We start from the raw sequence: 15239 nt of genomic DNA on the forward strand, positions 1-15239 counted from the left end.
TATAATCCTCAGGTTCATTTATTTCTTTTCTGTGATCTTAATTTAAGATTATAAACTTTAAGAAAAATCTTAAGACGTGGATCTTTTATCACAATCCATTAAGAATTTCACAAAACACAGCTTTAAAATTTTTACTTGAAATTTGATGAAAATAACACTGTTCCTAGTTTACGTTCCATTTAAGAAATATCACAACGAGATTTCATACATTCATAGAGAGCTTTAGGGAAAATGTTATGGTGGTGTTAGGCGATACCAAGCTGGACAGCATTATTGACTGTATCATGAGATTGTCATATACTGGGCATACTAATATTGTCTAATATGGTTTAAATGTAATTATCCATTTATGGTTGTGATTGTGTTTTATTGGGTTTGTTAATGATCTTTGATATAGTGCTGTTAAGGCAGAATTACATTTTCCTGATACTATTATGGAGCAGAAACACAGTCTGACTTTGTCAACAGAAGGCTCTCCCAGTTTCGGGGTACAACATGTATGTTGGGATATTGCGTCTCAGGTTTAAACTATATCTAGTAAGATCAGTTTGGATAATTGGGATGCTTTTACATTTTCAAATCCCCATATTTCGCCCCAGTAGCACAAGATGGGGCAGATATTACAATCAAATAAACAGAGTTTACATTCTATGGATATGTCAATGTTTCTTAATCGCTTGTACAACAAATGCATTACTGTTTTGGCCTTGGTAATATTTGATTTTCTGGTATTTGCATGGGAACGATTGTTACTAAAAACAACGCCAAGGTGTCTGTATTCGTTTACAAGCTCGATGCTATCTTGTCCAGTAATAAATTTTAATTTCCTGTCGGATTCTCCTTACCGAATATTATAATTTTGGTATTTTGTGTAGTTGTGGATAATTTGTTTTCTAAACAATAGTTGTGAAAAAAACAGTCCAACGAATTTTATTCCTTTGGATCATCTGATAATATGACAGTACCGTCAGCATATAGTGAAACAAGAAGTCGAACAAACATGTACCTACTATCATCATCAATTGTAACTGCTACGCCGCCAACGTTATTTCTAGGAAGCAAATTTTAAATCAGTTAAGTACAGTGCAAATGATATGGGGATAAAAATACTGAAAGTGTTGGTCATTGTGACCTACACGGGATTTAATATCTTAGTACATCAATTTTATTACATTGAATATATTACCGTTGGCATTGTATCTTCTTTGAGAGGCATTTTAGAAGTTGAATAGATGAAGGAAAACCAAGTTCTACGAATAGTCAACTTCTTTATTGCTTTGGGTGCAATGTTTCGGTGCAGGTACTAACACCGTTATCAAGCAAGTGATAATCACTCATCAACAGTCCTCTTATCATTCCCCATGCCTACATTATTCTCTAAGTCGGCAAGGATTGATGGGTAACAACTTTGTCATGACTGAATCAACTGGTGTTGACAGCTTTCTGAAGTGAAACTGCATCTTTTTAAAGCTTTTTGCCTTCTCAGTGCTTTGATGAAGCTACCTGAACAGTCTCATCAGCAGCACTTTCACTGCGCGCAACAGTCTTTGTTGGTGAACTAAGAGCACGCTGAAGTCTGAATCAATAGTACATTGAGTTTCATAGATCTGGCCCCGATTTCTCGAAACAAACTTAATTCTCGACTTTTTACTCAAATTCGAGTAAACACAGGAAAATTAATTTCCCAGGATGAACTGAAATCGATATTGAACTCAAACACAGTAGACAGTTTGAGTTTGGTGGATAGATTAATTACGTATGTATGGGTTGTCTTCAAATTACAGTTGAGTTAAAATTCAGCTGTTTCATTTTGTCAAACTCAGTTTGAAATTTGAGTAAAAACTTAAGACTGTTTCGAGAAATCGGGGCCTGGTTCTTATTTCATAAGGCAGTAAAAGGTAGGGATAATATGGACGGATAATATTTGGCTTTTTTAGGACTGTATGCGGATTACGAAAATGATGATTCCATTCATAACGTGGTATAAATTTCATGTAAATAAGTCAATTTTGTGCAAGCGTACTACTTCAATGTGTTCGTGAGCATGGTCGGGATGACATGCGATTTGTACAGGGAATGTTGTTCTGCTATTGTTCGGTCATATGTTGCGTTAGTTGTGCCAGTAATGGTTGTGTATTACTGGCATGTCTGGAACTAGAACATTGTGGCACGATCTCTCAACGTTTAGAAATCAGCACAAGAGCAATGGCAGCGTTGTATGTCAAACAAGATTGACAAGTTGTGACCGAGACAGTTGTATAAGAATGATGTTGGAGTGTCACTCCATGGATATTGGGTTCGCATAGCTTCGTCACCTCATCCAATGACCATACGTGGACAGACACAATAGTTTCGCTTTTGCGGCATAACCACATAAACGTTAAATAAGCAAGTTTATATTCACAGTTCTGGTTAGTACTGACATTTTTATACCGCATATAACATCTCCTTTTCAAGCGTCCACACACTAATTCTCTTATTTAATTTCTTATGCTTTTCAACTTAAACGCACAATAACGAATTCTCATAAATGGATGTGCATGAACAGAAGCTGAGTTCAAATGTGTCATTAAGTAAGTCATGCCGTACTGGTCATGTGACGTCAACATTTTACTCAGTGTATTCTGTATATAATGGTAACTGTCTTCTGGTACGTTCTACAACGCACCCTCTGGCGACGGAAACTTTGCGGTGAGAACACGATCAGAGATCCACTCAGGCAGATTCCACAGGGGTCTGAAAAAGTACTTGCAGTCGTTTCCCACCAGGTAGCGAGTGCGGGGGAACCTGGCGGTGATGGCGTGTGTGTAGGCGTCCACAACCAGGTGCGTTTTAGGAGACGCCACTTTCTCCAGCATCTCGATAATTATGGTTTTAACTGGATATGAAAGAAACAGTTGGAAACCTTTATGATACTTTAATTGCAAACGAATTGGGACTGCAATAAACTGAACTGGATGGGACTCCATACTGAACTTCATAACAACCGTCAGAATGTTTTCTCTATGGACTGTAACTTTAAATAGGACAGGAACTGTGTCAAGGATGATGAACAACATGGAAGGCACCAAGTCAGTCGAGGGAAATACTGAACATGTTCTAACCGTGGATCATGAAACGCTTGGCGTGACTGCAGTGTACTCTCACATTGAATTAGAGGTTGACTGCTTCAAAAAACATCTTTACTTCTGATACAAAGGACTTTATTTAATCTCGAAATGCTGTTGTTATAGTCTTACCTTTCGAGACGAATTCGTTTCCATAGTAACGCTGCACTTCTGGGTCTGCTTGATTGAAACATGACTGGAAGGACTTGGTGATGGCGTTCACCTCCACAATATCTGTTCTGAAGTAGCCAGGCTCCAGTAAATGGGCAGTAACGCCCTGTTTTAAAACCTCACGTCTGAAATAAAGAAAACAAAACATGACTTTGGTGTGAATCCGAATTGACAAAAACTGTCAGAACTACTGCATGAAAAAGATTTGAGTGATTTAATCTATTGTGGCCACAATCCCCCTTACCCCGTTATTCCTTTCATAATCCGACAATAAAATCACCCAGACATACGTTAATCCGAGAGCAAGTTAATCTGGACGACGCCTCCGAGACTTAATAAGACTTAACTTTCTCCGTGCTCCTGATGTTTCAAAACATCGCGATGCACGACAGAGAATGAATGACGAAACGACGGACGAAGGACAGCTGACAACAATTATCAGGCTCTATCACCAGGAATACATGGAACTGAATTAAACATCCCCTAATATATTTCATCATACAGGTGGTATGTCATATGCCATACTTTAGTTGCACATTTCAAATAACGAAACACAAGGTTTCAGTTTCAAGGTTTTTTTTCCAAAATGCAGCACACATGCGTGTGTCCAAGGTTACAAAGCCTGTGAATAAATAACATGGATGAAATAACATACGGAGGCGGAGACTTTCATCGGGGAGGAGAGGGCCGATAGTACGAATGCATGCAGCTGGCCATAGGGCGTTACGTAAGGCATCAGCCTTTAGCTTCCTCGACGATTCGTTTGAAGTTGGGTGCCCAACACATGTTTGTCAATGATGACTGTGCATAGCCATCAAAACAAAGCATCGTGAAAATTCATGTATATGATGTTTTGATCATATTCATGAAAAAAACCCAACCCTATGAGGTTAAAATGCCAAGCTATTCCCACCGTCGGTCAGCGATGGACAAGAAGAGTTAGTGTTTCAAGACCTGGTGACAAAACGAACAATATATAATTTATCTTACCTCACACATAAATGTCGTTTTCTGATTGGTTATGCGCTCTTCTATTATTTTCAATGTACCCCGCTGCCAATGGCACCTCGTTCACAGAAGTTACCGGTGTTTTGCGAATGCAAATCGATGGTAGGGAGGTAACTCTAACTCTGTTGTTCTTGTGTCTAGCGATGGCCACGTAAAGATTTGTCTTGCATTGCAAGAAATAAATTTTGAGAAAACGTTCAAATATCACTGTGAATATTAAGAAGGGGAATTAAGAAGGGGAAGACAATACCTACGAGAAAAACAAGATGCAAGATTCGAATCGTTTGATTCACACAGGTTGACTGAAGTGTATGATCCGATAGCCATGCTTCAAACAGTTCAAAATTAACATTGAGTTGTTCGGCAACATAAATACGTTGTTCACTGTTCCGTCGAAGCCCAAGGGTTGATGTACCCTCCGTGTTTGTGTATTTATTTATTTATTTATTTATTTATTTATTTATTTATTTATTTATTTTCATTATTCCACTTTTTTTTTTTTAAAGGGTCACTTCATTTGGAAGGAAACCCCAACAGATTTTTTCTTTAGTAAACTGTATATTAATTTCCGCCTTGCTGTTTATCCAATTTTGGACTTCAATCCAGACTGACTTCACGGTATCACAGTTTCATAGAACAAGAGAGATATCTGCTATGACCCTTTTACAATGCGTACAGACAGGAGAGTTTAAGTACTAATCTTAACAAATATTTTCCAAATGGAAGAATTCGATTAATCATTCTGTGTTGAAACCAACTTAACTGAAATTATCAGGTGATCGAAATGGAATTTCATTATTATTCCTCCTTTCCATATCTGTAAGTTGTTTTACTATATCTTTCCCCCATTGTTAACTGGCTGAAGTCTTTTTAAACGTCGGGCTCAGGGAACATAAATACACATCGAGGGTACATCTACCCATTCATCCCTCGTGCCCAGTGAACAGCTTATAATAAATCGGACTGTTGATTTTAGGGCTTCGGATATGTGAACGTTATTTATCTGTCAATCAAAGCAGATATATCTTAATTCTCTACTCTTGATTGTGTGAGTATTTCTGAGTTTGGCAAAACCGTAATATTCCGATACCCTACAAGACTACCATACAAGACTAGAGCATGTAAGTGTTTACATGTAGAAAAGAAATATACATGTCCACGAACACAATACTAAAATTATCATATTATTTCAACTTTCACCCGTGAAGGTCCCGGGGTAGAATAGGCCTTCAGCAACCCATGCTTGCCATAAAAGGCGACTCAGCTTGTCGTAAGAGGCGACTAACGGGATCGGGTGGTCAGGCTCGCTGACTTGGTTGACGCATGTCATCGGTTCCCAATTGCGCAGATCGATGCTCATGTTGTTGATCACTGGATTGTCTGGTCCAGACTCGATTATTTACAGACCGCCGCCATATAGCTGTAATATTGCTGAGTGCGGCGTAAAACTCAACTCACTCACTCACTCATTTCAACTTTCACATTTCTAACTTCACCAGCCAGTTACGTGTAAGTATACCAACCTGAGACAATCTGTGAAACCTTCAACACCATATTTGGACACAACATAGGGAGCGGAAGCGGCAGCTATTCTTCCCATCATGCTTGATATATTGACCACACGACCATGACATCTGCGCACGAGGGGTAGGAAGGTTTTCGTCACATCAATAACACCGTATAGATTGACGGATAGACAACGTTCATAATCCGCTCTAGTAAGCCACTCTATCTGACCCACAGCACCTGATATTCCTGCGTTGTTGACGATTGCCCACAAACCTGTGCCAAAACGACAGTGTGTTTTAGGTCTGCGCCTGTGATGAAAAGGGACACCAGACAATGGCCAAAGTTTTGATTTTCCAAATGCAGATAAAATGTGAAGCCGATGATATAGGTATACATTTGCACAAGCACATAACCAGTTACATAATGAAAACACACCTACATACATACGCACGCACATACACAGGACCGATGTCCTGTTTGTGGAAAATGTATGTGTGTCGCCACCTGGCAAAACTCAATAATAGGTTGTTACAATTCTGTATTTCGAACTTTACCTTTATTTGACGGAAGTTGTTTTTCTACTGTTGCACGCGCCTTCACAATACTGTCCGGTTTAGTCACATCCAAGGACAACGTCTTAAGTCGGGCAGACGACACTTTTCTCAGTTCGTCTGCCCCTCTTTCGGAGAAACACGCTGCAAACACGTTGAAGCCGAGGGAGTCAAGTCGTTTGGCCAGTAGGTTCCCAAAGCCGGTGTCGCAGCCGGTGATGAACACGCAACGTTCCCCATATTTGCCCACAGTTGGAAGTCTAATCAGCTCTTTCAGGAGAATGAAAAGCACGACCACAGCTACAACGTACATCCACACCATCTTGAATACCTGTTGTATTGTGTGAACAAAAACATAATGGAAGACCATATGATACCCGAGGAAGTTCCAGGAACCTTTGACATCGTGCTGTTATTGTTTGGTTAGTGCACAACATCCAATTCGATTTTTATTGCTTTCAAGCATTTCTCAATAGCACGATCTGTCTGGTCCTTGACAGAAATTATTTTATTCAGTTTCATTATAATAATAAATTCAGTACTGCATTGTCTCAATTCAAGGTTCACTTCAGTCTGCACACTCTTAAACACAGTGATCATCTTAAAATGTCACATGTTGACATTCCATCTGGAATTCTAAATGGCATCTAATTATAATGTTTGCAAAGGCTTACACAGCTTTGATACACTATATTTACTGATGATTATCAGGTACATAAGCGTGAAGGGTTTAGTGAGGGACATCATTGACCTAGTGGGAAACATTTAAACATACAGAGGGCGACTAAGAGCTAAACCAAACTACATTAAAACATTGCGAAAGCACTATCTAATTGTTGTCCAAACATATCTCAAGGGTTTTTTTCTATTCCCTAATTCTAGGTACATCACCAGTGTGATGAACACAGGACCCACACACTCATCCGTATCGCTGTTACTGTCATGTTCACTTATATCCACAAGCAGAGTGTTGGTGAATCCAGATGGTTCATACACATAGAATTATTGTCACTGTGTTTAGTAACACATTCCCGATTAAAATTTGCAGGACGTAACACCAAGATGTTGCTTGGACTGTAATTTATCATAACACCTGGTCAAGGTGGAAGTATTGTTTGATCACAAACCTACCGATGTAATGAACGGTTGCTGCTCTCAAATCAAAGTTCTCGCCATAATTTAAGTGTTAAACGTTTACCTTACGTGAAAATACCAGTGTAAATACTTTTAAGTGCTTAAATACTTCAATACATACAAATTGTTGTCGACACATTAACAATCACTTGCTTGAGATTTACCAACATATCCTCCATCTACACACATAATCATAGTCGATAGGAGCTAAAATCCAACAATGATTTCTCCCCTGCACTGATAGGCGAGCACAGACATGTTGTTTTCACAGTAGTGTTTTAATGACATTCTCACACACAAACGTACGTACAAGAACTTGCAGCTGGCAAGTACTTACCAACCTTCAATGTTATCCGTGCTCGAGATATATGTAATGTGCATATGTCGTCGGTTGTGTTGATGTGAATCTCGGCTGGCGCGTTTCCTGCGTCGCTGTGTGACGATCGACTTTGTCCTCTTCCTGTGTTGTGTTATCAGGGACTGGTTATTGAGCCCGGTGATTAATGTGCGGTTATTCATGTGTATTTTGTACTTTTTGCCTCTAGGAAGACTAAGTACAGTATATAAAAACGGTCTATATTTATTCATATATGCATTAGTTATCGTTTAAAGTAGTTGATTAGCTTTGCGAAACGTGTCATAATTAATGAAAGAGAAGATGCATTGCGGAGTGGGTACTAGTCGTATGCAACGTGGCACTCAAAGATGCTCCACGCGATGATGTTACCTGAAGCATAGGAAAGCATACGTTAAAGTTTGTTTTGATATAAATATTAACATGTAGTTATCAATATTAGTATTACAAGTAAACACTAGCATCATTTGTGGCAATTAGTGATCAGAATTGGTATGAAGAAGTACAGTAAAGCTCAAACATTTTAAGTGAGTTTGGGTTGGGACTGCTCATACTACTGCAAAACTGTAGAAGTTTACAAGCATGTAAATGTCTTGTAAAGGTGAGGTTAAATATCCACAAGGGGAGATGCCTGATGTGTAATGGTAAATGGTTGTTCTACTTTGGCTTAACGCAGTTTGCACGTCCTGCTTTAGTGATATTAGTGTGTGAAAATAGATCCTGAATAATGTCAGAGATCAAAGAATTAGACGTTTAAACTGGTAGTTATTAGAATACAGGCCGTATGTAAGTATAAATGACTGTGTTGGTTGGAACAACTATGTTCGCTGATGAATGAAAATGTTTCACGCATAAAAATGGAACTGAAATAGTAACATTTTTCAGGTTATCGTATACAACTTTATAACATTGAATGACATAAATACCGCATAACGAAATGTTTCAGAGGACATTATAATATGACAAATATGACTCCTTATGATATATCGTGACTGCGACAAAATGATACTGGAAGATATAAAGATTGAGTATTTCTGAGTAAGTGAAAGAGGTGTACAAAAAATTATAATGAGGATTTTTTTCATCTGAGATCTGTTAGGAAGACAGTATTTGTACTAAAGCAGAACTTATTCCAACTTCAAACATTTGTAATTCACAAGCTGAAAATTCTCAAACAGATCCCACTTATGGATCCCACATGGGGGAATATAAAGACGCATACTTCTTTAGTGATAACAGCTTCCTGATTTCGCATAGAGTGGCGTTTCGATTTACATCGTCCGTGATAAAGAAGGTGATTGAATGATGATTGAATAGTTCATTGATTCCATCACTTGGATGAAGGAGTGGATTTCGCCATTGTGACACAGCTGATTTGCGGCTGTTCAGTTGGCATCCAATCAGCATGTTTACAGTTTGTTGATCACACCCTCGGGATAGCGACATCTATCTGTTCAACTAGATATATTATCTCTTGCTGTTATATCTGTTGATATATATCCTCTACGACTGATATAATCTCAAATATTTATGCTAAAATTAATTAACAGTGTACTTCACACTGGCATCTTCCCGGAAAGCAGATAAGTTGCTAACTGGCATCAACAAACCCAGTATATAAAAATAAAGACGATCCTAGAAGCCCTGCAAATTATAGACTCTAAACACTACTGAACTGTTTTGGAAAACATTTCATATCTATTTTAAACAACCGATTATATACATTCATCGAATAAAACCAAAAAATCTCCAATGCTCCGGCTTGTTTCAGAGAAGTATATTTCAAGACAAAATCACCTTTTCATTACTATCAAATGTCAGAAAAAGGAATTATATTGTGCATGTATTTATTTCCAAAAGCCTTTGATACTGTCTGAAAATCAGTTCCCTAGCGAAAACTTACACGGGAAACGTCTATTGGCAAAAGAATAATATCAAAATATACAATCATGTGTTTGTAGCGACGGTAATTATTCTGTTTATTTTATGTAAACCGCCAATTAAAGAGAAACCCTGTTTTGTTTCCATTATGTTTTAGTGATCTTGGAGAAACTGAAGTTTCAGATTCATCTTGTGGTTTACAATTTAACTCCACCGGATACGCATATTACATATTTTGTAAATTTTGTAAAGAGTAGTGAGTCTAACTATATTCTCGATCTCCAAAGTTTGTAATGTTTCCATTACAGGATGATCCTGGACGATTCCCGTCATAATATACAGCCAAACATTTGGATTTGCTTGATTTAGATTTAGACAGGGGTTGTTTTCTAAGGATACACCCATTTTTTATATTTAAAAACATTGTGTATGAATAGTGAAGACATTAGAATCAGTTGTGTCCGGGGTCACTTTAAACAGTAATTGCAGTTTCAAACTGCTTTTATGCACTTTAATATCTAACTCTGATTCTAGCGGATTTGTACCAGCCTAAAACACACAAAACCTTTCTTGCATGTTTTGTTTCCTGAAGTTTATAATGCATTTATTGCAGATTTTGCATTTGCTCTGTGTGTGTGTGTGTGTGTGTGTGTGTGTGTGTGTGTGTGTGTGTGTTGAAACATCGATATTAGCAGACAGATTTGCGTAAATTCGTGCCTCCATACATTTTAATCATTATCTCTTACATACCATTTACACGCATCTGGGGAATTCTAGCCTCGAAACGTTACTTGGCATTTTGACCATATTTGGATAACGCAACATTTTCCCCTTTCATGGCGAAAAGCCATAGTTGTTCCTATTCCAAAGCCTGGGAGGGATCATACAGATCCATCAAATTGCCGACCTATTTCCGTAACTAGATCCATGCTTGCCATAAAAGGTGGCTATGCTTGTCGTAAGAGGCGACTAACGGGATCGGGTGGTCAGACTAGCTAACTTGGTTGACACATGTCATCGGTTCCCAACTGCGCAGATCGATGCTCATGTTGTTGATCACTGGATTGTCTGGTCCAGACTCGATTATTTACAGACCGTCGCCATATAGCTGGACTATTGCTAAGTGCGACGTAAAACTAAACTCACTCACTCACTCCTAACTAGCTGCGTTTGCAAAACCATGGAGCGAATGGTAAATAATCGCTTAGTTTGGTTTTTGGAAACCAACAATCTGATCACTGTTATACAATGTGGTTACCGTAAAAACCGAAGCACAACTGACTACTTGGTTTGTTTGGAATCATTTGTTAAAACTTCTTTCATGAAAAAAACAGCATGCAGTATCAATCTGGCGACATTGAGCTAGCCAATATACCTCCTTCCCGTCCTCCTTGGGAGTTAGTTAGACCCGAAGTTGACCTAACACTGACGAGGTTTAAAAAATCAGAAACAAATGAATTGCATTTTATACAAAAATATAATCAATTAAAAAGTAACTATTATACATACAAATCTTTATTTACAGATGGGTCCAAGGATGGTGGCGCAGTTGCCTGTGCCACTGTCATTGGATCCAGAACCACATCTTTCAGATTTCCGGATAACAGTTCTATTTTCACAGCGGAAGCAAACGCTATATTAACTGCTCTTAAATATATGGAAAGACGTCCTAGATATAAACAGTGTATTATCTATTCCGACTCTCTTTCTTGCCTCGAGGCAATTAAAAACCTGTCATGTTAACATCCACCTTTAATAGAAATAATTGAATTGTATAATGATCTTGCTACTGGCCAATACGACATCGTCTTTTGTTGGTTACCAAGCCACGTAGGCTTTTCTGGCAACACAATGGCTGATCTTGCTGCCAAGGCAGCACTCAACAAATCTGTGACACCACTTCTTATTCCATACTCTGATTATAAAGCTACAATTAGATCGTATATTCGTGATCTGATGCAAAAGAGGTGGGACACCCTATATAAATAAATAAATTACATGCAATAAAACATTATATTGGTTATACCCACTTGGGGTGTCAGTCCAGATTTGAGGAGGTCATTTGTCGTATTGGCCATGTGAGATACACTCATGAATACCTTTTGAAAGGTGAGGATCCTCCGTTCTGCATCCCTTGTGATGAAAGAATCACAGTCAAGCATATCTTGCTTGACTGTGTTGAGTATTCCATCACAAGTATTTAAATTCACGAACTATGAAGGATCTTTTTAGCAATATTAGTCCTCATTTAATTACTTCATTTTCAAAGGAATTAGATTTGTTAATTGAATTGTATATAGATAAATATTTCATGAGTGGAAGATTAAATTAGTAACTCAAATCGTTAGTGGCTGTACCCTCAAAGGGGGTTTAAGTACTGTAAAATAATTGTCCTCCTGAGAGGGTACTTAAGTCCCAAAATATTTTAAGTAAATTTCAGTTTTCCAGGTTTTTAATCGTAGAATAAGTGTTATTTTACTTTATGGCTAGGTTTATCTAAATTGTCAACAATTGTCACTCTTGCATTGCCCCTTATCAAATATATTTGAGTTGATTGATGTAAAATTTCTTTTGACGGATCAAGCGTTCATGTGACAATATCACTAGATCGTATATATATAATACTTTGTAATAAGACTGAATACATACAAAATGGATCAGAAAATATATGCAGCAGTGTCGCCGCAAAACAATTTAATTGTAAATACTCAGTGTAACATCTAAGCTAATGCCTGTGGTTGTGCCATTTAACAGTTATGAGTACGGCTTTGATGTGACATTTCCTGGGACTGTGAAGACCTCCATCTCAAATCAGTTTGTTAAACAACTGTTTTGTTACTAAGAATCAACGGATCATATTTAGATCATGGATTGTTACAGGAAATATAAATAAGAAACATACATATATCTTTAACAGTTTCCTCTTGTAGCTCATTGTAAACTGATGAATTTAGAATGGCAAGCAACATGGATAAACAGAACTTTTTGAACACGGTGCGATCGGTTGAAGACCTTGAGGAATGGGCTAAAGCAAGCAATTGTGAAGATGACCAAGAAGTAGCCTTGAAACGAATACAGTTGTTGGCGTTAGATTTGTCATCGTAACAATCATCAACAGGTCAACAGAAGCATGTTGAGAACAGATGTAATGAGAGTGGTAAAGACTTTAAGCAGCTACAGCACCTACTGAGACATATCACGGTTCATGGAATTCAACGATTCACTTGTGAGCAATCCAACCACAGCTTTTCACGACGGGATAATTTCAACACTCACAGCTGTTGACCAACAGCAGTCAAAAGAAAGTCTACAGATGTCAGCGAGACTCCCAAACGACGATGCTTACATCCCGCGAACACAAACGACACATCTCAAGTCCGTTATTCTACCTGCAATTAGTGTGGCCACTACAAGTGCCTTTTACCGAATAAGGCATTTTGTGAGGGGTGCTCACAAAGAGGCAGGGAGTGTAATCACTGCCATCGACCCATGCCTGTTCTCAGCAAATAGACCAGTGCGACAGTCTTGTCAGAAGGCGACAGCGTTATAATGAGAGGAGAAGAACTCAGGTCGGCGGCGGACGGGTTGAGGCTCTCGAGGGGTCGGTCTCCACTCCCAGTGAAGGGAGCAGCGTGGACATACTGCAATTTCTCGCAGACGAGAAAACAAATATTGAATCATTATTGAATTATTTCTTCTTAGAGATGAAAGGTCTGAAATGGTTTCTGACACTGAAAGTGAAAGATATCAAATATAATGAAAATAATGATAGCGTTTTATCAGAACCGGTGATGAGAAGCACATTTATTCTTACAAATCTCTCTGAAATAGAAGAACAGATTGCAGGGGCCTATCAAACACTGTACAGGAATTTCAGGCAGAAGATAGTGGGTGGATATTGGATCACATTGTACATTTAGAACATGACCGAGCATACTCCCTTAGCAGCCAGCAGTTACATTCCCCTACCCAATTATCTGAAGGACAAGAAGACCATATTGAATATTAAGAACGAGGATAATCATTGTTTTGTGTGGTCAATGTTAGCAGCTCTACATCCTGTTGACCGGGAACAAAATGCAGAGTGAACAAGCATGTTCAGTTTGAAAAGGACTTGAATCTAGATATGGAACTGACATGCCCATGCCACTGTCACAAATTCACCAATTTGAAGAGCAAAATGGCATTTCAGTAAATGTTTTTGGCTATGGGGGTGATGATGATGGGGATTTCCCTCTCCATGTTAGCAAGTGTAACTTTTCAAAAGAAGTAGATTTACTATTGGTAAGTGCAGGGGGAAATTGCTTGATAAGGATTTTCAGTCGGTTGATGGGAGATAGGACAAAACATAACGGAAGAACATTCTATCGTAAACACTGTCATCATGACTTCAGTAGACAAAATTTGCTTGATAATCATAAACTTAAATGTTATTCCCATGGTCTGCAGAAAGTAAGATTAGCAGAAAGTGAAGATGAGAAGTGGGTTAATTTAAAAGTCTATAGAAGCAACTAAGGGTTCCGTTTGTAATCTATGCTGATTTCCAATCCATTACCTGAAAAGTTAGCAGCCAATCCAAACACATCACATACTACAGTCTATCAACAGCATGAGCCTTCAGGATTCTGTTACAAGGTTGTATGTTCAAACCCTGACTATTACAAACCAGCTGTAGTTTACAGGGACCCCAATGTGATTCAAAACTTCGTTCAATGTTTACTCGAGGGAGAGAAGCATATCACCCAATTGTTGGATCAGGAAGTACCAATGATAATCACTGATGATGAAGAGCAAGCATTTCAGGATGCCAAGGTGTGTCATATTTGTGATACACCTTCGGTCCAAAGTCTGTCAAAACGGGAGACCATTGTCATATATCAGGGAGATTTAGGGGTGCTGCCCATCAGAAATGTCATCTTAATTACAAGTTCAAACGAGGAACAGACAAAGAAACCAACCAGAACAAGTATTTTCTTCCTGTCATCTTTCACAATCTTAAGGGTTATGACTCTCATCTCATCATGCAAATGCTGAATAAATCTATCAAGCAGAAACTACAATGTTTGGCTAACAACATGGAAAAGTACATCTCATTCTCTGTTGGCAATCTGAGGTTTATCGACTCAATTCAGTTTCGAAATACATCTCTAGAAACATTAGTAGACAATTTGAAAGGTGAAGATTCTTCCAAATTTAAGAATCTTAAACATGAGTTTTTGGATCAGCAACAATTTCAGTATCTCTTAAGAAAGGGAATATACATGATTTCATAGATGATGAATCCAAGTTTGAGATGAATTTTCTTCCTACCAAAGAAGAATTTTAGAATTTTAGAATGTTCTGAATGACAGCCCCATTTTAGACAGTGATTATGTCCATGCACAACAGTTACGGTCCACTTTTGGTCTTAAAACAATGGGTGACTATCATGATTTATACATGAAAACGGATGTCTTATTGTTGGCAGATTATTTTGAGAATTTTAGGAACATGGCTTTAGAATACTATCACTTAGACCCTGCC

The 15239-nt window shown here is 38.2% G+C and overlaps 1 protein-coding gene and 1 pseudogene across 2 annotated transcripts; one reads left to right on the forward strand and one right to left on the reverse strand.

Moving 5' to 3' along the window:
- Positions 1-914: 914 nt before the first annotated feature.
- Positions 915-7969, reverse strand: LOC137255906 (retinol dehydrogenase 7-like). 2 transcript variants are annotated; one of them, XM_067793495.1, is made up of 5 exons: positions 7822-7969; positions 6350-6677; positions 5810-6068; positions 3240-3403; positions 915-2878 (listed from the first exon to the last, which is right to left on the reverse strand). In XM_067793495.1, exons 2-5 carry the CDS (start codon positions 6666-6668, stop codon positions 2658-2660), a joined length of 963 nt encoding a protein of 320 aa, XP_067649596.1. In that variant the 5' UTR covers positions 6669-6677; positions 7822-7969; the 3' UTR covers positions 915-2657. The 2 variants fall into 2 exon arrangements, with proteins under 2 accessions (XP_067649596.1, XP_067649597.1); XM_067793496.1 differs by having other exon boundaries at positions 7818-7962.
- Positions 7970-12671: 4702 nt separating this feature from the next.
- On the forward strand, positions 12672-14231 carry LOC137255368 (uncharacterized; annotated as a pseudogene).
- The last annotated feature ends 1008 nt before the right edge of the window (positions 14232-15239 follow it).

Source organism: Haliotis asinina, chromosome 11, assembly GCF_037392515.1.
Source record: "Haliotis asinina isolate JCU_RB_2024 chromosome 11, JCU_Hal_asi_v2, whole genome shotgun sequence".
NCBI classification, from domain to species: domain Eukaryota; kingdom Metazoa; phylum Mollusca; class Gastropoda; order Lepetellida; family Haliotidae; genus Haliotis; species Haliotis asinina.

Bases quoted from the DNA above. Each gene is read 5' to 3' on its own strand.
- LOC137255906 (XM_067793495.1), bottom strand. From the start codon at position 6,668: ATGGTGTGGATGTACGTTGTAGCTGTGGTCGTGCTTTTCATTCTCCTG. The intron at 3,404-5,809 runs GTTGGTATACTT...TCTTTATTTCAG, and splicing joins GGTTTCACAGATTGTCTCAG to ACGTGAGGTTTTAAAACAGG. The intron at 2,879-3,239 runs GTAAGACTATAA...TTTCATATCCAG, and splicing joins AAACGAATTCGTCTCGAAAG to TTAAAACCATAATTATCGAG.